General features: G+C 37.3%; 1 protein-coding gene across 1 annotated transcript; it reads left to right on the forward strand.

The window, feature by feature from the left end:
• The first annotated feature begins 22,302 nt into the window (after positions 1-22,302).
• Positions 22,303-24,412, forward strand: LOC141668787 (uncharacterized). The gene is made up of 3 exons (XM_074475804.1): positions 22,303-23,061; positions 23,142-23,663; positions 23,819-24,412. Exons 1-3 carry the CDS (start codon positions 22,372-22,374, stop codon positions 23,915-23,917), a joined length of 1,311 nt encoding a protein of 436 aa, XP_074331905.1. The 5' UTR covers positions 22,303-22,371; the 3' UTR covers positions 23,918-24,412.
• Positions 24,413-27,296: the final 2,884 nt, after the last annotated feature.

Raw genomic sequence — 27,296 nt, forward strand, 5'->3', positions numbered from 1 at the left:
GGTATAGTGATACTAAAGTAAAAAACACAAGCATATTTATATGTACATGGTGCTGGATAGACCCGATTTGAGATTCTACATGTTTGTTGTGTCATAAGTAATTCTCACAGTGATAATGATGTAATGGTCCTTAGACCTGAAATCATTATATTTCTATATGAGAATTAATATACATTGATTCCATTAAAAGTTATCATTGATCGTGTAATGATAAAAGTGGACATTGGGTATATTATGAACTGTATGAGAAATATGAATGATCTAGATGGGATTTAACCCTCATATTTCAGGAGTGATATTATTGGCCTCTTGTGTGAGCTAGACTATGAATTGCGTGGCCACGCTCAGATGTTGATTTAATATGATAGTCTACTCATTGATCAAGGGAACCTGGATTAAACATTGATGAGGATGACACATTACATGCCTCTAGTTTAATCTATAATATTTGGTTAAAGAGATTATATTACATTGTACATTATTTACGGAAGGATAAATCGATCACCGATTGAATTATTATTACTTGGGTAATAATGATGTATTACTAGATGTCGCTCATTATTTACGATTTTAAATTAGATTTAAAATTCGTTGCCAACATAATAATAACCTATAGGGTCACACACAAAGAATGCTTGAAAGATTATTTAATTTAAATTGGATTTAAATTATATTAAAGTAATTCGAATAATTTATTAAGTATGACTTAATTAATTAGATAAATACTGATATTTAAAATTTACTAATATTAATTATGAAATTAATTTGTTAAATAATTAAGTGTAACTTAATTATTATACAAATAGGAATTTTGAATTAATAATAACTCCTAATTAGTTAAGAGTTGTAATTCTTTTTCTACTCTCTATATAATATCTCGTGTGTGACTGATTTTGGGTGCAAGACTTTTACTAAAACCCTGGCCACCAAGAGAGAAGATGGAGAGAGCAAGAAGAAACGATTTTGTGCTAGTACACATTCAATCCTCGCGTTCAAGCATTCGTGTGGATACCGATAGAGCGTAGATCGCGAGAGCGGGATGCGTGGTGATTGAACAAGTTTTGAATCTCCATTAGTCAACCAATTTGTAAATCTTCTTAATGTAAACAATCTGATCAATGAATTAAATATCTATTTTTCGCATGGATCCTGCGATGGGTTTCGAAAGTTCTGATTTTTCACGTTTTTTAAAAATTGTTTTCGTTCTGTTTATGTGCTCGAAACCCAACAGTTAGCACACCGGCGTATCTCATAAATAGAGGACCTTCAAGTCCTTTGGGGTTCAAGATTCCTGAAGAAGAGTGGCAGGAAAAAGTGGTAAATCTTTCACACTTGCGAGTTTTTGGTCGTGTTTCTTATGTGCGTGTTAAAGATTCCGACAGGGACAAGCTTGATCCGAAAGCAAAGAAGTGTATCTTCATTGGTTATGGCTCAGATGATATAGGTTATAGATTTTGGGATGAACTGACTAAGAAGGTTGTTGTGCAAGACATGCCTGTATTTTAACAAGACTAAGTCAAATTGACAACCCTAAGTAAGTTGTATTGTAATCTTAGTTTACATTTTGTACTTGTAATATTTAAAGTCTGTAAAAATGTCAAAGGAGCTGACTGAAGTCTTTTTCTTTAAATAGTATCAAGCCTAAGAATTATATCCGGAAGAAGATCAAGAAGATCATGCATCAGAAGAATTATGAAGAAGCTTGGAGTTGAATAGATCTGTTTTGGGAAAAATGTTCTAAGTCAAGATCTCTACAAGTCACAGATTTAGTGTTATAGAGAAGTCATTCGAGAATTCCAAATGACTTATCGAGAAGTCAGGAAAGCTACTAGAGAACTCGAAGAGATATCGACAAGTCATTTCTTCACCAGAGAACTCGGAGTTATCGACAAGTCAAAATTCATTAGAGAACTCTGAGTTATCGATACGTCAAATTTCACTAGAGAACTCAGAGATATCGACAAGCCAAAATTCACTAGAGAACTCTGAGTTATCGACAAGTCAAATTTGACTAGAGAACTCTGAGTTATCGACAAGTCAATAAGTCACTAGAGAACTCAGAGATATCGATAAGTCAAAGTGAAGATATGAAGATTAGAGATCTCAATAAGCCAAATTCTCTTATGGAGAACTCAGAGTCTCAGAGACCTCTACAAGTCAAATCAACTATGGAGTATTAGAGATCTCGGTAAGCCAATATGCTTATCGAGATGTCAAGATCTCTATATGCCTAACTGGAGATCTCGAGGTAAAATCTCAAAGCACAAATTGCAGATCAGTTCAATGTCCAAGATTAACAATCAACAAACAATCCAACCAGTTGGATTTTGTGTCTACAAAAAGCAGCTTGAAGAGTGTGCAAGATCAATGGTGAAGATTAACTGACAAAGGAAGATTAAAGTTAACACAGTATGCAAAGATATGCTAAGCCATAAATGGAAGATATACTTTTCCTAAAATGGAAATGATTGGTGACAGTTTACTAAAGTGAATAGCATCTCTTATTGTACACTGTGTAAACCAATATTTAACTAGAATATAAAGTTAACACTGGTCCTTTGTTAGTTTGTAACAATAAGATCAGGAATTCTTGTATTTTCTCTCAAGTAGAAGCTAAGCTCTTTATCAATAAAGAATCTAGAAATTTTGTAGCAAAACAATCTTAATTTTAATATATAATTAAGTGAGTTTTGAAAGATTTGTGTTATTCATAGCTGCATGTTTAAGTTCTGTTATAACACATTTTACTACAAGATTTGATTTACTTTGTTCAAAACCAAAACAGTTCAAGAAAAGCATAAAAACACTAAAACACATTCACCTCCCTTCGTGTGTAATTCATTACCTAACAAAGGTCGTTAGAAGTAAAGATGTTACTTTTAATGAAAATGTAGTGTATAAGGATAAAATTGTAGTCGATTCTGAGTTTACAAAGGAACAACTTGAGAAAAAGGAAACAGTGCTTGAAGATATTACAGAAACAGATCTTGCAGGAAATAGTGGGAGTTCAGAGAATGTTGATGACAGGGTTTCAGTAACTCCACAGACCGAGGTAAAAAAATATAGTAGAAGTGTGAGGTCACCACAAAGATATTCTCCTTCAGCATATTATATGTTATTGACCGAGGATGAGGAGCCTTAATGTTATTCAGAGGCAGTACAAGTGGATGATTCAGTTCAGTGGAAATCAACCATGGATGAGGAGATGAGTTCACTTAAGAAGAATGAGACTTGGTCTCTAACAGAGTTACCAGTAGGAAATAAGGTTTTACAAAATAAATGGGTGTTCAGGATCAAAGAAGAACATGATGGCAGCAAGATACAAAGCAAAGTTAGTAGTCAAAGGTTATCAACAGAAAAAGGGTATTGACTACGCCGATATATTTTCTCCCGTTGTTAAGATGACTACAGTTAGAATTGTGCTAAGTATTGTGGCTGCAGAGGAGTTACATCTAGAGCAACTAGATGTTAAGACCGCGTTCTTACATGGCGATCTTGAGTAAGACATCTACATGGTTCAGCCAGAGGGATTTCAGGTAGCTGGGAAAGAAAACCTTGTTTGCAAGCTTATAAAAAGCTTGTATGATTTAAAACAAGCACCAAGACAATGGTACTTGAAGTTTATCAGCTTTATGATAAAGAATGGATACACGAGGAGTGCTATGGATCATTGTTGTTACTTTAAACAATTTGAATCATCTTATATCATATTATTGTTTTATGTTGATGACATGTTGATAGCAGGATCAAACATGAGGGAAATCAACAAGTTAAAGAGACAGATGTCTGAGGAGTTTGAGATGAAGGATATGGGTGCAATAAAACAGATACTTGGTAGGAGCGTTATAAGGGATAGATTTGAAGGTACTTTAAAATTATCTCAAGAAAGGTATGTTGAGAAATTGTTGCAGAAATTCAGTGTCCAGGATGCGAAGACTAGAAGTACACCGTTGGCGAGTCAATTTAATCTCACAAAGAAGCAATCACCTAAAAGAGATAAAGGCAGGAAATATATGGCTAAAGTTCCTTATGCATCTGCAGTTGGCAGTTTAATGTATGATATGGTGTGTACAAGGCCAGACATTGCTCATTCAGTGGGAGTTGTTAGCAGATTTATGTCTAATCCAGGAAGAGAATATTGGGAAGCAGTCAAGTGGTTGTTACGCTACTTAAAAGCCACATCCAAGGTTGCACTATATTTCAGTAAAAAAAGATGTTATCCTGGAAGGGTTCTCTGATGCAGATATGGGTGGATGTTTGGATACAAGAAAAAGTACAATGGGTTATATTTTGTGGGTGGCACCGCAGTTAGTTGGATGTCTCGACTTCAAAAGAGTGTTGCTCTTTCAAACACAGAAGCAGAATATATGGCTATCTTTGAAGATAGTAAGAAGATGATTTGGTTGAAGAATTTTCTTGAGGAGTTGGGCAAGAAACAAGCGGACAGTGCCTTGTATAGCGATAGTCAGAGTGTTATTCATCTTGCGAAGAATCCCGTGTTTCATGCTAGGACGAAGCATATTCAGCTGAGATATCACTTTACAAGAGAGTTGATAAGCAATGGTACTTTGTCCTTGAAGAAAATCCTTGGTTCAAAGAATCCTGCAGATATGTTGACTAAGGTGGTTACGAATGAAAAGTTGAAGTTTTGCGTAGCTTTAATTGTCCTTTAGAATTGATTGATGAGAAGGTGCTGCACTAGTTAGAGTTATTGATTGAAGAACTGATTTTACTAGACTTACAAGAGTAAAGTGAAGACTGGCCAGACTCCAACTCTCAATAGCTAGACTATTCTGCACTCTCAAATTCAAATCGTCAAAGATAATTAAAAAAATAAGAAGAAACAACTGCTTCTACGATACACGTTCATGCAGCACCCTAGAATATCGTGCATTACTTTTCTCCATAGGTTTATGGTTGTGCGCTTTCAAATTTAAATCGTCAAACATGATTAATCATAACAGGTAAAATCTCAGAGTATTGCAGTCTCTATTTTTCTTAGTAAAGAATCACTAAATAAGGGTGGGTACATAATTTTTTAATTTTGTAACTGCCAAACTGCCCGTTGTTATAAATGAGTACGGGATATTTGGTTCAGGATTGTTTCACAAATATGCATATTTGTGTGATCCAGTTGCCTTGATAACTAACAAAAAATTTAAAACTGTCGTTATATTCCTTATTAATCTCAGCCACAAGATAAAAGCAAGATCTAATAGTCATGAGATAGGTCTCCATGGTCTTCATATATATATATATAGGGAGTTGCTCAAATGAGAACCCCAATTAAAATGAGAACTGAGATCTAATCTCAACCATAGAATTTGTATCCCTACATTAAATCTCAACCACCCATTTTATATTTTATACTTTATTTTTTATCTTTAATCTCTCTCATCCAATACACTCTCTTCACCCACCCCTACCTCACCAGCCCCCACCGGTCTCCGCCACCAACTACCGGCCACCACCGTCGCCGGAAAAAGCACTGGATCTACGATCTTCTCTTTCCCCCCTCCCTCCCTCCGCCCCTGCCATCGATCACCATTACACCACCTTCAACTCTAGCAACACATCTATATCGCCTCCGCCATCATCAACACGTTTCTTCAAATCAAAACGGTATACTCCAATTAAATCGTTGACGATGCTTAGGATGAAAGAGATTGATGTGTAGAAATCCTGTAGCGATCGAGACGCCATTAAAGCTCTGATCGAGCTCTAAATGGAGGCGATTTGCTGATTTACTGTTCAAATATGAGGATTCTTGGTGATTCAGTTTGATATTCGGTGATTTTCTGGTTGATTGCAATGATTAATCGTATATGACAGACATGTCTGATTGTGGTGTGGTGGTGGTGATAGTTTGATTTAGTGAAATTTTTTTATTCTGGTGGTCAGAGCATGGCTGGATAGAGTTGCAGTGGGGTAGTTGTGGTGGTTATTTTTATTTTTTGTGGTGATTTTTAGTTTTCCGATGGTAATTTTAAGTTTGGCGGTGGTGATTTTATAGTTTCGGTGGTGATTTTTTGTAGTCCGGTGGTGATCTTTGATTTGACGGTGGTGATTTTATATTTGCCGGTGGTGATTTTATGGTGATCGCTGGAGGTGGTGGCGGTGGCCGAAAATGGTGGTTGTCGGTGGTTGGAGGTAATGGTGGGTGGTAAGTAGAAAGAAGAAGATGTAAGAGATGATAGTTGGGGAAGATGATAAAATTTAAAATGAATGGTCTAGATTAAAAATATATTTAAATTTTTGTGGTTGAGATTAGATCTCATATCTCACCAAAAAAAAGTTCTCAATGGAGTAAGACCCTATATATATATTGGGTCTCCATAAATCCAACTCTCTCTCTATATATGTATTAGTGCCTCGAGGATGTTAGTAAAATGTATTTTCTTTAAAAATATTAAGTTGTCAAGGACCATATGTTAACAAGTGAACAAAGGGATCTGAACTGCTTTGTTTATTCAAAATATTTGTTTATAATTTTATAATCCAAAATTTTCCTCTACAAAACCAAACCTTTTCTATGCGTGCTTTCCCAAAATCTATCTGAATGGTTAAATAACTCATGCATTATTTAATTTACAAAAGGGTGTACTTTATGGATGATAGTAGGTATTCTTTATTTAAAAAAAATTAGTTCATTCGAAATTTATTTAATATATTTATCATAAATGTGTAACTAAATTAAATAAACGTAACATATGAAGATTAATTGTTAAATTCTTATTTTCATTACCTATCTTAAAATTTAATTCTTAGATATTTTAATAATAAAAAAATTCAATAAAATAAAATTATATATTTAGTTTTTTATTACAGGTATTTGTGTTATTTATTGTTAGCTGAAACTTATAAATAATTTTTCATTAATTATTTTATTAATTTATAAATAGCCTTTTAGAAACATAAAAGTTGTTTGTCAATCAACCTTTTTATCATCGTTCAAATTTGTCAATCATATAGAAAATCAATCATTCAGAAAGTATGGATTAAACTTAACAAATGATTTTCTAAATTATTTTTGTTTTGTGACTTTTTAAAAATTCTTTTTATAGAACAAGACCAAATACATGAGATTATTAACAAACAACGCACATCAGGATTCAATGATCCAGAAAAAAAATATTACACGATGAAATTTTATAAATAATTTTTCATTATTTATACTTTGTTTCTTATGTGGATGAAGCACCTCGTTATCAATTATTTTTTAAAATTTATTCTACATTTCATTTAAATGTTTTTAAGTATTCTTTAGATATAATGAGCAAAATAACTCATTCTCGGGTTCAAATGCCCAAACATCTAAATGTGTAGTCATCCTGTTCAAAATACTCACAAAATACACATTGAAAATATGCATATTCAACTTTTTAAAATTATTACAAAGGATGACATTTTACATGTGAGTGTTTTATTTTTGATATAAAAGTAGGGATGCGTTTTCACAAAAACCCAAAAATGAACATGGATGTATAGTATACATGTTTTCCGTTAACTTCAAAAAAAATTAAATACACATCTCTCAAATGCATAGTTTGTCGATATTTTGGACGAAACTACACACCTTTAGGTATTTAAGTTATTTCAAGCACAAATGTGGCTATTTTGATACGACACCCTATTCATTATAGATTTCAAAAATAAATTATTCGGAAAAAATACGCTCAATTTTCTAAAATATTGTGATAATAGTTGAATCTTATCATTATCATGCAATTGAGATGTTATTTTTCGAAATAATATTTCATAATCCCGAATTAAATCTTTTTTATATAATGTTGATGGAGCCCACCTCAGTATCATTTTTTTTTAATTTATGCTACATTTTATCTAAACATTTTTTTTTGAAACTTATCAAAATACTTTTAAGTATCCAGTATCGATTTAATAATAAATCATTTAAAAAGAAATACTCGCCCAATTTTTAAAGTATCTTTATGATGGATTTTTAATCGCAGCGGGGCATGGCAAAATATTTTTACACATACAAAATCCAAATAAAAGCATATAAATCGTGATAAAAACGTAGGGATCGAATCTAACCTTTAAAATAATTTGGAGACAACGATCAGAGATCCTTAGCAGTTGCTCCTCAAGTGTGAAGCACTCCACCGGTATCCACCAAGAAAACGATGTTAAGGAGGAGGAAGGAGGTGGAGAGAATTGGGTTTTCCAAACTTTTTGGGTTTTCGGGTTCGATGTGGGTTAGAATAAAATAGGGTCTATAATAGTGTATTTATAGGCAAAATTTCCAGCTGAAATTTTTCCATAAATAATATTATTATTATCCCATTTATTATTCTCATTAATAATTAAAACACCTTTTAATTATTAATTTTTTTTCTAAACACTTTAGAAATAATTCTCTCTCTTGATTTAATTTCCAAAAATTAAATCCTTAATTAATAATATTAAGAACTTTTCTTAATTAATTTATAATCAATTAAATCTCATTTAATCAATTATTAAATTTTTCAATTAATTATTTATTTCACAAATAAATAATTATTAGCCATTATTAATTAATTCCTCCACCATTAAATCATTCTCTTTTTATGGTGTGACCCTGTAGGTTCAATATTAAACCGGTAGTAGAAATAAATAATAATAAAACTATTTTATCATTATTTATATAAATTCTCCAATTTATTAAATATGATTAATTAATTAATCACATTTATTCTACATCGTGAGGGATACTTCTCAGCATATCGCGACTATCCGGATAATATGAATTCACTGCTTAGAATAACAAGAACCTATTCAGTGAATAGTTACCGTACAATAAACTCCTTCTACCCTACAATGTCCCGATTAAATACAAGGCATGGATCTCGTATCAAGCCTATCTAATTCAATCACTTGCTTACCATTTACTATGCGTAGTTCTATGCAAATTAGAAACTCCTTTCTAATTTCATTCACTCTGGCCAGAGATTCCTGAACTAGCATAAGTGGATCAGCCTTGAACATTCGCTTCCTTCACTGGAAGGGGTAGATCCTTTATTGATCATACACTATCTTCGTGTACAAATTCCTATACCCAGTAGAGCCCTAATAATTGTCCCTGGAGACTAAGAACTAAACCAAAGCATAGTTCAGTGTACACAAGATGACTATGATGACCTCAAGTCTAAGGATACTTGTATAACTATCACTATGTGAACAACTGCTGACACGTGAGTGAACTCCATCAGTTGTTCAACTGTGCGAGTCATGTTCAGTCAACTGCTGCACATGTGTCACCTGGAAACCATCCGACAATATGACAACGAATATCTCTCATCCTATATGAGACGTTTCCAGGAAGCAAATAACAAGATCTCAAACTTGGACGAGCGAGAGGCTCTTAGCATCTTCAGGAGGAACTTAGGCCCGGAACATAATGAAAGGTACATTGTAGAACTGATCAACAAGGAGCCCCAGAGTTTGACGACAGCTTACTCTAAGGCCACCAGATTCATCAAAGAAACTGATGTGCTCCAAGCCATGAAGATGACCTGGAGTGGGAGATTTAGGAGCAAGAACTACGATGACCGACCAAAAGGGGGTTACCATCAGGACAAAAAATTCAAGCAAAATAAGTAGAATCAGGAAAGATAGACTACTCTTATATTCCAAAGACTTGGTCCTAAGATAGAGTCCAAGAGTGACCCGGGACCAGCCAAGCAGCCCCGGGAGCCAAAGAAGGATCCAGAATGGACTCCACTAAACAGGACCCGAGAGGAAATATTGAAGGAAATAAATGATCCAAAGCCAATGCAGACTCCTCCAGAGAGCAGACCTTACAATAGGCTGTGCGACTATCACGAAACACATGGATACAAGACAGAAAATTGTCGATCACTCAAGTACTTCATCAAGGAGCAAGTCAAGAAAGGGAACCTGAACAAGTACTTAGCCCTGGACAGCAACCAAAGAGGGGAAGGATAAAAGAAAGGGAAGAACATGGTGAATATGGTCCTATGAGGCTTTCACTCCCCATCACGGAGCCCGGACTCAGGGGAAGAGGTACTCTCCATCCAATCATTCCCAGAGGTGTTAATATCTTTCGGCAGCAAGGAAGTGTCAAGAAGCACCGCCCTCGCTCAAGAGAAGAAACCGGTAAGGAAATGCAAGTCATTGAATTCAACATGGATCCAGAAGCAACCAAACCAAGTTCGGAAGAAATGGGAAGCAGCCAATTTATGGTAGTTACTAAAGCAAATCTGGTCCTAGACAAGGACAATCCTACCATGCAAGCAATCAAAAAAGGAGAATCATCACATGCTAATACTTACTTGAACAAGAATGTTGAAGCACGGATCCACCAAATGGTCTCGACCCAGGACCAAACAAAAATTGAGGTCGCAGTAGATACAGAAGAAATTCCGATTGATAAAAGCAGTCCTACCAAGAGGGTGAAAATCGGGTCCGGACTTGCAGCAACCATTAGAGAAGAACAGGTAACATTACTCCGGAAGTACAGAGATTTGTTTTCCTGGAGCCCAAGAGACATGCGCGGGTTGCACGAGTCCATAGCAATGCACAGCTTGGATGTCAATCCAAACAGAAAGCCGATCAAGCAAAAAATGAGGAACTTTGCCCCGGAGAGGCAAAGGGAAATAAACGAAGAAGTAGAAAAGCTGCTCAAAGTAGGGATCATACATGAAATCAAGTACCCGGAGTGATTGGCAAATGTGGTCATGGTGAAGAAGTCAAGTGAAAAGTTAAGAATATGTGTCGACTACACAGACCTGAATGATGCATGCCCAAAGGCCCCTTACCCCCTGCCCAATATTGATCAGCTGATAGATGCCACATCCGGACACATCATGCTAAGTTTCATGGACGCCTTCTTCGGGTACAACCAGATCAAGATGAACCCGAAGGACATACCAAAGACAACATTCATAACTCACAGAGCTGTCTACGCTTATGTAATGTTACCATTCAGGTTGACGAACGCAGGATAACCTACCAAAGAACAATGAACAAGATATTCAAGTCCCAGATTGGAAGAAACTTGGAATCCTACATTGATGATATGATTGCAAAGTCAACAACAATCCCAGGATATATTGAATATCTGAGAGAATGCTTTGATAACCTAAGGAAACATGAACTCAAGCTGAATCCGGAGAAATGTACCTTCGGAATTGGAGCAGGAAAATTATCAAGGTTCATGATTAGAAACCGAGGGATTGAAGCCAATCCGGAGAAAATAAAGGCAACCAAGAAATGATGGTTCCCCAGACTCAGAGGGATGTGCAGAAGCTAGTGGGATCACTAGCAGCACTTAGAAAATTTGTCTCAAAGTTAGCAAAAAGGTGCTTACCCTTCTTTAATCTAATCAAAGGAGACAACAACAAGAAATAAGTTAACTGGAGTCCGAAGTTCTAGAAATCATTTGAAGAAATAAATAATTATCTCTCTCTGCCACCAAACCTAACTAAGGCACAACCTGGAGAACCGCTATAACTCTACTTATCAGCCGGAGCCTCGGCAGTTGGGGCAACCTTGATATGGGAAGAAAACGGATAAAGCAACCAGTTTACTATGTAATCCAAGTACTCAAGGATGCGGAGACTAGGTACCCAAGCTTGGAAAAGTTTTCCTTCACTTGGTCACAACATCAAGAAAACTCAGACACTACTTTCAATGAAGAAAGATCAGGGTAGTCACAAACCAGCCAATAAGGAAAATAATTCATAAACCAGATGTCTCGAGAAGACTTGTTAATTAGGCTGTGGAGTTAAGTCAGTTTAATCTAAATTTCGTTCCCATGACAACCATCAAAGCTCAAACACTCGCTGACTTTATAATCGAATGCAACTTTCCGGAGTCAGAACCACAACCTATAACCGTAGACCCGGAGAGCAATCAAGCTACAAACCCAAGATCTCGGACACTGAAAGTCGAGGGATCATCAACAAGTGAAAGGTCGGGAGCCAGACTCATCCTAAAGAGCCCTGATGGTTTCAAAATACAAACAATTATATCCTTCGGCTTCCCGACAACAAACAACTAGGTGGAGTATGAGGCACTGATTGCATGATTGAAGCTCTCCAGGACTCTTAGGGTCCAGGACTTAAACATCTACAACGACTCCCAGATTGTGGTCAAACAAAAAAATAGAGAATATATAGCGAAAGACCCAGTTCTGGAAAAGTATCAAGCTCTGGTTCAAAGCTAATTAACATCAATCCCAACACACCAAGTCTTGCAAATATGTCGAGAAGAGAACGAAGAGGCTGATACCCTATCCAAGCTAGTCCAGAACTTGTCAGATCTGGACTGCTCAGTTTACTTAGAAGAGTTACAAAAGCCATATATTGAAACAGAAGAAGTATTGGAGATCGATAATAACCAGAACTGGATGACTCCATTTATCAATTACTTGGAAAAAGGGGAGCTCCCAGAAGAAAAAGGAAAGTCTCAAAAATTAAAAGCCAAAGCAACCAAGTTCTTTCTTGAAGAAGGACTACTATACCGCCGGACCTTATCCTCCCATATCCTGAAATGCGTCGGCCCGACAGAAGCTAATTATTGTTTAATGGAAGTCCATGAAGGGATATGCGGAGATCATATGTCTGCAAAAGTCTTGGCTCATAAGATCATAAGACAAGGCTACTATTGGTCAACCATTCATCAGGATGCAATAGAGTTCGGGAAAAAATGTAAGGAATGTCAACTCTTCAACAATGTGTCCTGAATAAGCCCAGTCCTACCCTCCCCAGTCCCGTCTCCAATCCCCTTTGTTGTTTAGGGTATAGACATCATGGGACCATTTCCCCGGGCAAGAGGAGATCTCAAATACTTGTTGGTTTCAATTGACTGCATGATTAAGGCTCCGTTTGGGAGTGTTGTTGAAAACTGCTGTGCTGTGAGAAAAAGTGCTGCTGAAAAAAGTGATGTCAGGAAAATTAGATGATTGTTTGTTATTTTTTTAATTTATGCATATTTTGAGATATAATACATAAATATAATATTTTTGAGAAGGTTTGATGGTGAAACTGAAAACTACTTCCTGCAAAAGCTGAAAACAGTTTTTTCCAAAAGCATGGGGGGACATGCTTTTGCTAACAGTAGCTTTTAGACCAAAAGCGCTTTTCCAGAAAATAGCTTTTAGAATTTATCAAACACCTTTCTGATAGCTTTTCAGGCAAAACGCTACTGTAATTGTATGCAACAGCAATACCAAACGGAGCCTAAATGGGTGGAAGCAAAAGCAATGAGGACAATCAAACAGCAAGACTGCATAAAGTTTATGGATAATATTTTGATGAGGTTTAGGATCCCAAAAGTCCTAGTATCAGACAATGGGCCACATTTCGTTGAATCAGAATTTGAATCCTACCTCCAGGAGCACGGGATCAAGCACAAAAAGTCATCAGTAGCATATCCCCAAGGGAACGGTCAAGTAGAAGTCACAAACAGAATCCCGCTCCGAGGCATTGAGAAAAGACTTAGAAAAAGCAATAGCAAATGGCCAGAAGAATTGCCAAGTGTATTGTGGTCCTATAGGACAAGCCCCCGAACAAGCACATGAGAAACTCCTTTCAAGCTAGCATATGGTACAGAGGCAATGTTGCCAATCGAGGTGGGATCCCCTTCTGACAGAGCAATAAACTTCGATGAAATAGCCAACGAAGAGGGACTCAGAACAAATATGAAGCTAATTGACGAAATCTGAGACCAAGATGTAACAAGGATGGAGAAATACAAGGAAAAAACAAAAGAACACTTCAACAAGAAGTCCAGGGTCAAAAACTTTCAAGTTGGAGACTTGGCTTTGAGACACAGAAGCCTCAGATCCTAAAAACACTGACAAGCTAATGCCCAAATGGGAAGGACCATACAAGGTGAAATAAGTCCTAAGACCGAGAATTTACAAGTTAATGAATATGGATGACTCCGAAGTTCCCAACATCTGGCATGGACTCAGGCTAAGAAAGTATTACCAGTAGCAAAAAAAATACAACAACAACAATAACCAAAAACTTGTAGCCTATGGCAAACAACCATGTTATTACTCAAAATCTTGTATGAAGCAAATTTGAAATCAATGAAAAGCATTTCTGATTATATTTAGCAATTTTTGAACAAGCAATCACGGTCCAGGGTCATACCTGAACCCGGACTAGCACATCATTTGTTACTTAGGAATATTTTCAAAGGAAACAAGCAATCACGGTTCAGGGCCATACTTGAACCTGGACTAGATTATTATTTTTACCTGGAAATAGTTTTCTAAGGAAAAAGCAACATCAGTCCTGGGACATGCTTGAACCAGGACTAGCATTTTATTTTTATGTAGAATGATTTTTCTAAGGAAAAAGGCAACCTCGGTCCGGGGACACGCTTGGACCCGGACTAGCATTTTATTTTTACTTAGAATTATTTTTCTTAAGAAAAAGAAACCTCAATTCGGGGAAACGCATGAACCCGGACTAGCATATTATTTTTACTTAGAATTATTTTTCTATGGAAAAAGCAACCTCAGTCCGAGGACATGCTTCAACCTGGACCAGCATATTATTTTTACTTAGAATTTTTTTTTTAAGGATAAAAAATAATCTCAGTCCGGGGACACGCTTGAACCTGGACTACCATATTATTTTTACTTAGAAACATTTTTCTAAGGAAAAAACAATCTCAGTCCGGGGCCACGCCTGAACCCGGACTAGCGTATTATTTTTACTTAGAAATATTTTTTTAAATAAAAAGCAAACTCAGTCCGGGATCATACTTGGACCCGGACTAGCACATTATTTTAACTTAAAAATATTCTTTCTAAGGCAAAAACAACCATAGTCTGGAAACATTATTAAACCCGGACTAGAAGAAAAATTTGTACTTAAATGTTTTTTCAATTTTTATAAGGCAAAAGCAATAACTATTCACTCAAAGCATTTTCTAAGGCATGATAATACTTGCAAATATTAATCAAAGCGAAAGCAGAAGAAAAGTAATGAAAGTAAATTAAAGCAACAACCCGGACAAAGCTCGTCTGGACTAAAGTACAACCAGAGTATTAAAGACTACATAAAGAAACCAAAGTCAATTACACACTTTTCAGAGTTACCAAAATAAAGTTAAGCATCCAGAGCGCTTTCAGGAAGAAAGCTCGGGCACGGACCATCAAACGGTTCCGGCTCACCAAGCCCTGCTTCAGTGTTCTGCTTCGACTTGATAAACTCCTCACAGAAGCTCCCAAAATCAGCCTCCTGGTCAGTTTTAATGTGCCTTTCTACAACAACCCAACAATGGGCAATCTCCGAGGCACCAGCGCCAGCTATAGCCCTATCATACTCATCATATTTCTTGTAGGCCTCTATAACCTCAGACTCCGGCTTCATGGATGCAAGCTGCCTTCAAAGCTCCACAAGATCAGACTTCAACTCCCCGGACTCTTTCTCAGCCACTTCATCCCGGATTATCACATCACTCAGATTCTGGTTCAACCCAGATATAGTGGTATCCTTCGCAGAAGGAGCAGTCTTAAGGTCCTCGAGCTCTTTATTCGTGTCAGAAAGAAGCTCCCGGAGGTGCTTCAGCTCAGAGTATGTGATAGCTACCTCCCCGTCCATAGAAGATCCAAGATACAATAAAGTCAAACAGATCTAAGAAAAAACCAAGGCAAGAAAATAACAAAAATATGATTATACCTTTCCCCAGAGCCGGGTGCAATCTTTCATTACAGAATCGAACCCGACATGGTTCATCGCACTCCACTCTATTTCGGACGAAAGCTCGGCCGCACAAGCCTTCCTCCAACCCCGTACTACTCCTCCCGGAAACCTCCGTCTCCAGGCATTTGCCCTTATCTCGGGCGGAATCAACAGTCGGAGTAGCTTGTGGCCTACCACCCCGGGGAGGCTTGGTGCCTTGGGTCCGGAGACGCTTATTCTTCCTCCCCAGCTCAACCTCTGGAACCTCATCCAATGGCTCTATTTTGTCCAGATTTTCAAACTCATCCCTAGCTTCAACATCAACAGCTTGGTTCGCACCACGATTCTCGTCAGCCGAGTCCGGTTTCGAGACATCGTTACTTTGGGGCCCCTCATCCGGGTGGGGTTGAGATCCGGAGCCACCAACAAAATCCTTTTTCTTCAGCTTAAAAGCACTTTTCAACCCGAGGAGAGCGTCGTAATATGTTGAAGCAGACATTTTTGGGCTGTAATATGGAAGACCTGAAAAATAAAAGGAAAAGAACAAAGAAAAAGACATTAGTCCGGGGAAGTAAAAGCACATAAATCCGGGTTGTACAATAAAGGAACATAACATCCGGGAACAAGATGAAAAACACTTACAACCAATTCTATTCATCATTTTGTGATTCATAAAAGTATCGCGGGTAAGCTGAAACCCCAGACACTCACAGAAGTTGAAAACGAGTTCAAGGCTTCCCCCTTAACTCGGCCCGCTTAAACCGGGTCTGAACACCCTCGATGGCTATGTATGGCAAATAAAACAGGTCCAACCCCTTAAGCATGATCATCTCCCCACTCCAATACTTAAGTGAGGATTTTTGAATGACAGGTCTGAATCCGGACCCATAGCCACACTCCGAAGCCCGGAAACGTATCTCATAAAGAGGCGGATGACTCGATTTGACTATGGTGAAGATACGATACCACAGCCGGAAGGTAGGCTGCACATTGAAGTTGTTGCAGCAAACTATAAACCATGAAATTCATTTGATACCATTAGGAGTAATCTGCATCGGGGATAACCTATAAACATACTTGCAAAAATGTTTCAAAAATAAATGCCAGCGGGGATTTCACCCGGGCCTCAAGTGCTCCATCCAAAGAGGAACAAACCCATCCACCGGACGGTGATAGATCTTCTCCCCGGGTACCGACCACCACCACTTGATCTGGTCATCCAACTGGAAAGCAGCCCGGATCGAGAAATCCTGATCAGCATGATCCAAAGCTGCATACTTATCCTTAAGGAGATATGTCTCCTTAACAACAATCATCCCATCAAATTTCTGGCCAAACTCAGCTTCGTCATACCTACCAAGACCACTACCGGCTGCCTAGCATATCCGGAACTAAGACTCATATAGTACCAACTATCCTCAATCTCCTCACTCTTAGTAATGAAATAATTCGGGACATCTATCCAATATCCCTCCGGGGTGCAGGGGACTTTCCTCGGAGATATCTGTGCAACTTTCAACTTTTTAAGGACGCTGAACTCCGAAGTCGATCCTTTCTTCCCCATTTTTATCTGGTCAGAGTTAGATTCAGAGTCAGAATCGGAAGATCCGGGGTAGCAGGAGAAGTATACCTTGGCACGAGATTTAGTCCGGACCATAATCCTAAAAGCAATGAGATTGGTTAGTCTAAATCCCTAACAATTCCTTATCTTATAACTTATAATGGTCCGGACTACCCTACATTCAATTTTATTAGCTATATACCACTTGTCCGGGGAGGTATTACCTCGGACATGAACTAATCCCCATACCCCAAAATCAAATACCAAGGGAGAACCGAACAAACATATACAGCTAAACCTACACCATATGAGTCCGGACTAATACCGCCAGTCCGGACTCAAGTACAAAACCCTAACACAGAAATATCCCAACAACAGAATCAAACACCAAAAAATATCAAAAGCACACATATATATAGATAAACAAAACCAAGAACACATAGAAATAAACGAACTCAGCAAAACTTTAGAAATCAACTGGACAAGAAGTAAGCAGTTGCGGAGAAGGAAACAGAGGAACACGACGAAGACTTACAAATGAGAAGAACATCAATCGTAATGGAACAAGAATCCTTCTCTCTCGAATCCTCTAAAAGCACCACAAGAAATAAGCCGCAGAAAAGACAAAAGAGAGGTAAGTTATTAGAGAGTAAAAATCCTGGAGAAGAATAAGAAGAAGAAAGGAGAGGTTGAGGGGGTTTGTATAGATGGAGCGGGGATGTATACAGCCATACCACGTGGCACAATCTGGACCCTTTATCAATAAAAATTATATATATATATATGATTATATATATACAATAGTTATTAAACACACAACAATTATTACTGCACGTCTTTTGAAAAAAGACAACAGTAAAAATTCAAATCATTGGGGGGGGGACCCCAAGATCGCTTCAACTTCCAATCCGGACTCACTTACCTCAACACAACCCGGACTAGGGGGCAAGGAAATATCAAATTCTCCTAAAGACAATCTACTTTAGTTCGGATTGACCAAGCTCAACACAACCCAGACTTAGGGGAAAGCAAAGCTCAAATTCTCCTAAAGACAATTTACTGGTAGTCGCTAAACACGCGTTAATATTACACACAAGTATACGAGTTCGCAAGTAGTATAAGATATAAATCAAATTCGTTCCCACAGAGACTGGCTTGGTTAATTAATTAACTTATGCACTCAAACAACAATGTATGGTTATTGTTCAATGCTAAGACGATAACAAATTGAGGTTGATTAAAACTAGAAACTAAACTAACAATTGTAACTAAGGGAATAAGATTGACTGAACTAATATATATGACAAACATGGGATTCTAACTTCATTAAATACTTCATACAATAGCCTTATTGTTCTTAACCTTAGCATGTAATGGTGATGACACTAATCAGATAACACGAAACTAATAAACGCCAACTTTCGTTGCACGAGTACCATACTACCAGACATCCACAAAAGAGATAGAAGCTGAATAGACACTAATTATATTGAGACCCTATATGTCTATAGAATTTGACAACATAACGGATTAAGCACAAGTTATCTATCTTGATTACATAGGCAAGTAAGATGGTTAAAATTACCCAAAAATCATGCATAAAAAATACATGAACCTATGCTAGCACGGCAAGTTCTAAATCCTTAAATTCATTTTCGCTTCATTAAGAATTAACACACTAACTTATAAGTTCACGACGCACATAAGATGAATACGCACAACAAATACTAGGTTATCATATAATCACCACACACTAAGGCGTCGAAACAAATTAACTAAAGAAATCCATAAATAAATCCGCTAGAACCCCACGATAACGATTAGCCCATAATCAGACTCATCATCAATGTAGGTTCTGATGAAAGCATGATATAATAAACGTAGTCTTTATACTTAAATAACAAAAACAAGTACAAAACAAGAGTAAGGTTCACAAATAAGAAAACTAGCATCCAAGTTACAACTTAGAACAAAGATTCACAAGTAAAAATAAGATCTTCTTCGTCTTCGTTGAATCGTGCTAACACGGTCTTCTTACAGCTCTCCTTGATATGTCTCTGGCTTGATATATCATTAAAAATGACCTAAAGTTATTTATATATGTTGGTGAGACTACGTAACTATATGAACAATTACGTGATAACTCAACACGATAACAACACTAGAACAGGACAGGTTAATAATACTACGTCTACACAAGAAATCAGGAAGAATGAAGACAAGGCAAATACAAAGAATCGGAATTGATATAAGTCTACACTTTGAAGTAGAATCAAGAAGTTCTGAGTTTTGTTCATCTTCTCTCTCACGAGAGAAGATGAAAACAAGAAACAAAAAGAATACAGAGAAGCTCTGGGCACATAGTTTATCCGTTTAACTTCTCACCGGAGTAATGTTATAATGCCCGATTTAATTCTTGTATATTCATAGGGGCTTTATAATCGTTACCCGGTAATTGAATCCTTAGACAAACAAAAGCTAGATCATTGTATAGGATTTGATTTGTAAATCTTTGTAGAAGCTAGGAACTTTGTTGTTCTTAGATTATAGCCGATTAATTTATTTACCGGAGTATAACAACACCCTCGAGGATTTATATACGAATATATATTTTCCCGAATATCTTGTGTTCCTTGTTTTTATCGTTCCAAACAATATTCATCTCAATAACACGAAAGCACTAACCGAGCACTAAATCTATATTCGCTAAAGATTCGAAAGAATTTGTAATTTAGTGATTATCGTATTCAACCCCCCTTCTACGATAATTCGGGACCTAACAATATAGCAGCCCTGATCAGCAGAGAAGTCCAGAAATCAGTCTTCTATTCAAAACAGGATTCTTGAAACCCGACCTGGCGCGGCCGCGCGCTTGATTAGTGCGGGCGCGCTTACTCTCTGAAGTTCGGGCGCGGCCGCGCGCTGGGCTTCTGCCAAAACTTTTGACTTCTACTTTTTCTTGCAGATTTGAGCCGGTCTTCGCGAGCTTTATTCCTTAGACACCATCCTAACACCATATTAGCATCAAATCAATGTTAATTCACCTGATTCTCAGATTAATGGCTGTAATGCAAAAACACAAGAAAACACATTAAAACACCAATAACTTGAGTGCAATTACACCAATTCAAAGTTTTGCGGAGCGTAATAAAGTGTCATAAATGTCACTCAACATCTACCTTCGTCCGGATTGGACAAGCTCAACACAACTCGGACTGGGGGGCAAGCAAAGTTCAAATTATCCTAAAGACAATCTACCTTAGTCCGGATTGGCCAAGCTCAACACAACCCGGACTGTGGGCAAGCAAAGCTCAAATTCTCCTAAAGACAATCTACCTGGGGGCAAGCAAAGCTCAAATTCTCCTAAAGACAATCTACCTTAATTCGGATTTGCCAAGCTCAACACAACCCTGACTGGGGCAAGCAAAGCTCAAAATCTCCTAAAGATAATCTACCTTAGTCCGGATTGGCCAAGCTCAACAAAACCCGGACTGGGGGGAAAGGAAAGCTCAAAATTCTCCTAAAGACAATCTACCTTAGTCTTGATTGGTCAAGCTCAACACAACCCGGACTGGGGGCAAACAAAGCTCAAATTTTTCACTAAAGGCAATCTACTCTATGTCCAACTATCAAACACTATAACCTTACTCCCCTATCCAAAAAATCTGCATAAGAGAGTGGGGGGCACATGATAGTACATATGGCTCCTAGAAAAACTGGGTCCGGACTCCTGACTCCATCCAGTCTCGCATACTACTAGTCCAAACTAGTGATACCCAGTGTCCCAATCCTTCGAAGCCCCGGCATGTGAGTCACATGTCCAAACGCGTAACAGAGACAACTGTCACTAATCAATCATGAGAAGAATCAGGGCACATGTCAGAGGATACTTAGAACATTTCTCAACCATTTCTATCCCGACACGTATAAGGCATTCACCCCAGGCAGGTGTCCTCCGCTCCCAGAACCAACGACTACGATTTAAAGGTACAAACCCCAAAACCCTACCTTGGGGCTATAAATAGCCCAAGGAGGAGAGGTTTTGGGGTTGATCACTCTCTTACACTCACATAAACACACAACCACCTTACATTCCTATCTATCTTCATCTTCCCAAAACAAGTTCTTACTCTCACACCTGAGGCGCCGCGGGACCCAAATCCCCCTTGTGGTGTTGTTTTTCCGAAACTCCACGACAACTACACCGCAACCGCCACGAAGGATTCAGGCGCGACGTCGAAGGAGCAGTCTTGCACCCAGGTCTTATCACCAGACATCCCAGACATTTTTCTCCCCGAACCGAAATTCAAACACTAGAATTAGAATCAGGCTGTCATACCAATTTGTTGAAGCAACAAATTTTCAGGTGAAATTCCTTTTATCTATGCATGGATTTAATTCCACCACCTATCTGAATAGTTTGCAATGGACTCGAATTTATGATATCCTTCTGTTTTATTATTAAGTGTTTACGTTCTTGTTTTTGTTACTTTTATTATTTGTTGCTCTGTTCTTCACACTAACGAAACTCAACTGTCATTTGCAGACGAAATTATTCATAGATTGTTTCACATTCTCCGCCAGCCAACATCAGCAATGGACTCTCGCTATTTGCAGGCATACAGACTAGTTTAACTTTGCAGAATTACAGCATCTGGGTAATTTAGTAATTTGAAAGCAGTGGTACACTATGAGCTGGTTTTAAGTTTTATTACTTTGTCACAGAGCATGGATCAGTAAACATTTAGGACTGCTGAAAAGCCGATATTACACCTTGGAAACTGCATTAAGCCGATCTATTCAGTATGTACCAAGTGTCTGTGCACTATAACTGCATTAGTTTTTTTAGAGGCTATGTGCAGGCTTAAGAACACATGTAACATGCACCAATCTTAGTTTCATCCTTGGCATGGATATGCATGTAACCAAATAGTTAAAAATACAAAAGCAACTTGACATTCACATGAACTGTCAAGTCAGGCAACAAGCAAGCCTTCCCTTTTATTTCTTCAAACTTACACTAAGCAAAGCTGTGCTTGAACAAAGCTAACGTGTATCCAAAAACTTACAATGTCATTGTCTAACAATAAATTATTGGCATGGCTATTTAAATTAATAGTTATTTCAGGATTATTTCTCTACATTATGATTTACATCTTCTTTAAAAATGATTCCTGCTGGACTAGGCAAAAACCGTTGTCTAGATACACTAAATTATCCCCATACCTTGATACCAACATTAGCCATTTAGTTATTGGCATCGCAAGTTCGTCAAAGTCATTGAGAAGTAGAAAACCGTACATCAAGTCATGGTGGATACCAAATGTGACTCGTGGCTTCATCTTCCTCGACAGAGCTCCCGATAAGCACCTTCCATGGCCATCTTCTATGCCACCATATCGGATTTCAGAGGACACTTCGAGGTACAATGCATTTAACATGCACAAAGTACGACATGTAATCCGTATAACACGTGTGATCGAGGAATTATATAATGCAGAGAATAAAGATGATGTGAGATGGTATGTTATTGCTGATGATGATACTATACTTTTTGTCAATAACATTGCAAAGGTTTTGAGAAAGTATGACCATAATAAGTATTTTTATGTTGGGATGCCTTCAGAGTGCATTGACTCCAATGCTTTGTTTTCGTTTAATATGGCATTTGGAGGAGCTGGTTATGCTTTGAGTTATCCTTTGGCTAGGTTAGTTGCCAAGAATTTAGATTTGTGTCTTAAAAGATATCCAACTATGTATGGAAGTGATCAAATTATGCATTCTTGTATTGCTGATCTTGGAGTTTCACTAACCTTAGAAAAAGGATTTCACCAGGTAAACAATTTCAGCCATTATTATGATCTACTTTTTGCATCAGTCTACTTTTCTAAGTGATAATCTGGTGATGGTTGCAGATTGATTTGCATCGTGACATATTTGGATTACTTTCAGCTCATCCACAATCTCTTACTCTCTCACTTCACCATCTTGATGCAGTAGACTCTATATTTCCTTCCATGAATCGTATCGAATCAGTAAACCATCTCATGAAAGCAGCAAAAGCAGATGAATCAAGGCTACTACAGCAAACCATTTGTTATGAAATGCACAAAAAATGGACTTTCTCTATATCTTGGGGCTACTCCATTCAAATTTACGAGGCAATTATACCTCCAAGCATCCTGCAGGTTCCGTTGGAGACATTTTCTCCCATCAGCCGAATGCTATGGCCAATCTATATGTTCCAAACTCGACGTGTATCAAACACTTCTTGTGAAGCTGCGCATGTTTTTTTCTTTAATTCTATAGAAGAAACTGCAGGGAATCATCTTGAAACAGTCTACATTCGAAGTTCAGCACGTGGATTACCTGCTTGTTCATCAAGAGGTCATATCTCAGAAATTCGAGTCTTAGCACCGATGAGGAGGGATAATGTGGTGAGATATTTCAAGTCAAATTCTTGTTTATACCAAGTATTCTACTTTAAAATTCTTAAAGATTACACTTTTCAGATGTGGTGAGATAATTCAAGTCAAATTCTTGTTTTTACTAAGTATTCTACTTCTAAATTCTAGAAGTTTACACTTTTCAGGACCGAAGTAGAAGAGAATGTTGTGACTGTATGGGAATGGATATATATAGTGCAACACTCAAGCTCAAGTCTTGCAGCGAAGTAGGAATATTACCCTGAATATAGAACCGAATTAACTAAGGGATGTTCAGATGAGTAGCTGAAGTACCTTGTTTAGTCTTAGCATTTGTATTCATTTGAGATGGGAGGGCAAGCAAGCAAACAACATGTAGTGCTTTTGTTTTTTTTTTTTAATTTTGAATTGAAAAAATAGAGCAGACTAGGTAACAATAACCAAGTTCTTACATCCAAGTCTCAGCACCAGTGAGGGGTTATGAGGTGAGATTACATAAGTGCCTATTATCTCTAAAATTTACCAAGGTTTTCAGGACTGAGAATGTTGCGACTCTGAGGGGATGTTTACGAATAATAAAACATTCAAGATCTGGTCTATGGAAGATGACACTTTGACCTAGTTTTGCAAGGAATTAACTAAGACATGGGATGGCCAAAGGAGGAGCTACACATATTTATAGTGTTTAGGTTTTGGATTTATACAAAATTCTGTAACAATTTTTAATATGGTCTATAATGTAAAATTTCTATTTTGAATTAATGGATCTAAGGATGGTATCTGCAGTAAGATTACCAAATTACACAAGAAAGTTGATATAAAGGCATGTATAGATAAATATATTGAAGAGCAAGGAAAGCAAAGAAGAAGTTGCCCAGCCACACCTTTAACTGCACTACTCTTTAAGTGCCATCAATTTTATGCAAACATAGTTAGATGACTCTAGCTACAATATATTTCCTGAGGTCTTAAATTCTTCATTTGTAAGGATGACAACAAATTCATTCACTCGTAATTTTTATGTTTTGTTATTGCCTTGGTTGAATGAATCAATGTATTTCAAGTTCTCTTTATTGAATTTCCAATCGGTATTACTGTGTCCATAACGAGCCATCCATTGCTCATGCATCTCAAGGTTTCATGCCTCATTCGAAGAACGGGCTGCAGCGAAAGAAACCAAAGCTCCTAACCTCAAGAGCATTGCATGAATTAAGTTGCTTCCTTATATATTCTTAGAGATAATTATCTCATCAATATGCCTGTTGAGATAAAACTGACTTACACATTATTCGTACAATAATATGAACTTAGAGACGCTATATTTTTTTCACATGTATAATTCAAATTCTACCAGACATCAGTTTATAGCGCACCATCTAAAATTTACTAAACATACTCAGATTATCCACGGAAAGGCAAGAAACTTATGTGTCTATGATCAAATAGTAATTACATTCCTACAACCCTTATAGAAGCCTATTTCTCTATGATAACGTGATGCTACATACCATTTCGTTCAAATACAGAATATGTATAGTACAATTTGGATCTTTAAAATGGAAGCTGATGTTGCTAGTAAAGCAGTTTCAAAGCTGGTGCAATACATGCTAGTTTTGACCATTATTCCTTAGTTCACAAGGAATCAATTAATTAATAAAGAGGATTTTTGAAAAGCCGAAACTAATTACACCTTGGGAACCCGTTCCATGATATAGATTCACGCTAATCTGGTTAATCACCATAGAACTGCAAAGTTTTGTGCATGTCCGGTCATGTTCAACACTTCAAGCTTTAAGCACATGTGAAATGCATACGATCCTTAATTTCCTCCCTTGCATAGACATGCATGTAATTAGACTGTTAAAGATATGAAATAGACTTCAAATTCACATGAAGAGTGAGTCAGGGAAAAAGCAAGTTTTTTTTTCACTTTATCTCTTCATACTGACACTATTCAGTGCATTGCTCAACTGGAGTTAATGTATGTATATCTAAGAAAATACAATGCTATCGTCTAACAATAAGTTCTTGTCACGGATAGTTAAGTTAATAACAATTTTAGGATTATTTCTCTATGTTATAATATATATTTTCTTCTTTAGCACTGATGTTTCCTACACTAAGCCGAAATCATTGTCTAGATACATCAGATCTTCTTCATATCTTAACACCGACATTAGCCATTTAATTATAGGCATTGCAAGTTCGTCAAAGTCATGGAGACGTAGAAAACCCTACATTGAATCATGGTGGAAACCTAATGCAACTCGTGGCTTCATCTTTCTCGATAGAGCTCCAGACGAGCACCTTCCATGGCCATCTTCTATGCCACCTTATCGGATTTCAGAGGAAACTGGGAGGTACAATGCATTTAACATGCACAAAATGCAGCATGTCATCCGTGTAGCACGTGTGGTCGAGGAAACATTTAATGCAGAAAATGGAGATGATGTGAGATGGTATCTATTTGCTGATGATGATACTATACTTTTTGTCAATAATGTTGCAGAAGTTTTGAGTAAGTATGATCACAGGGAGTATTTTTATGTTGGGATGCCTTCTGAGTCTGTTGGCCCCAACATTTGGCTTTCGTTTAACATGGCTTTTGGAGGTGCTGGTTATGCTTTGAGTTATCCTTTGGCTAAGGCTGTTGCCAAGAACTTAGATTTGTGTCTTAAAAGATATCCAACTTTGTATGGAAGTGATCAAATTATGCATTCTTGTATTGCTGATCTTGGAGTTTCACTAACTCTGGAAAAAGGATTTCACCAGGTAAACAATTTTAGCCATTATTTTAATCTACTTTTAACATCAGCATCTACGTTTCTGAGTGATAATCTGTCAATGTTTGCAGATTGATTTACATCAAGACATATCTGGTTTACTATCAGCTCATCCACAATCTCTTCTTGTTTCACTTCACCATCTTGATGCAGTAGAGCCTATATTTCCTTCCATGGATCGTATCCAATCAGTAAACCATCTCATGAAAGCAGCAAAAGCTGATGAATCAAGGCTATTACAACAAACCATTTGTTATCAAAAGCATAAAAACTGGACTTTTTCCATTGCTTGGGGATACTCTATCCATATTTATGAGACAATTATGCCTCCAAGCATCCTGCAGGTTCCCTTGGAGACTTTTTATCCTTGGAGCAGAATACCATGGCCCTATATTTTTAAAACTCGACGTGTATCACACAATTCTTGTGAAGCTCCACATGTTTTCTTCTTCCATTCTATAGAAGAAACTGTGAGGGATCATCTTGAAACGGTCTACATCAGAAGTTCAGCACGTAGATTACCTGCTTGTGTATCTAGTGGCAATCATCCTGCAGATCATATCTCTGAAATCCGAGTCTTAACACTGAGGAGAAGGGATTATGAGGTGAAATAATTTTTTTCGAGTTCTTGACTTTTGCTAAGATATTTGAACATTGAAATCTCTTTGTAATATGTATACACTTTTCAGGACCGAAGTAGAAGAGAATGTTGTGACTGTATGGGAATCCATATTAACAGTGCAACAATTAAGCTCAGGTATTGCAAGGAAGCTGAAATATTACCCTGAATAATTTAAGGAAAAAACTAGAGGATGTCCAAAGGACTAGCTGCAGCCTGCATATCCTGTTCTAGAGTAGCAAC

Source organism: Apium graveolens, chromosome 6 (assembly GCF_009905375.1).
Source record: "Apium graveolens cultivar Ventura chromosome 6, ASM990537v1, whole genome shotgun sequence".
Lineage (NCBI taxonomy): Eukaryota > Viridiplantae > Streptophyta > Magnoliopsida > Apiales > Apiaceae > Apium > Apium graveolens.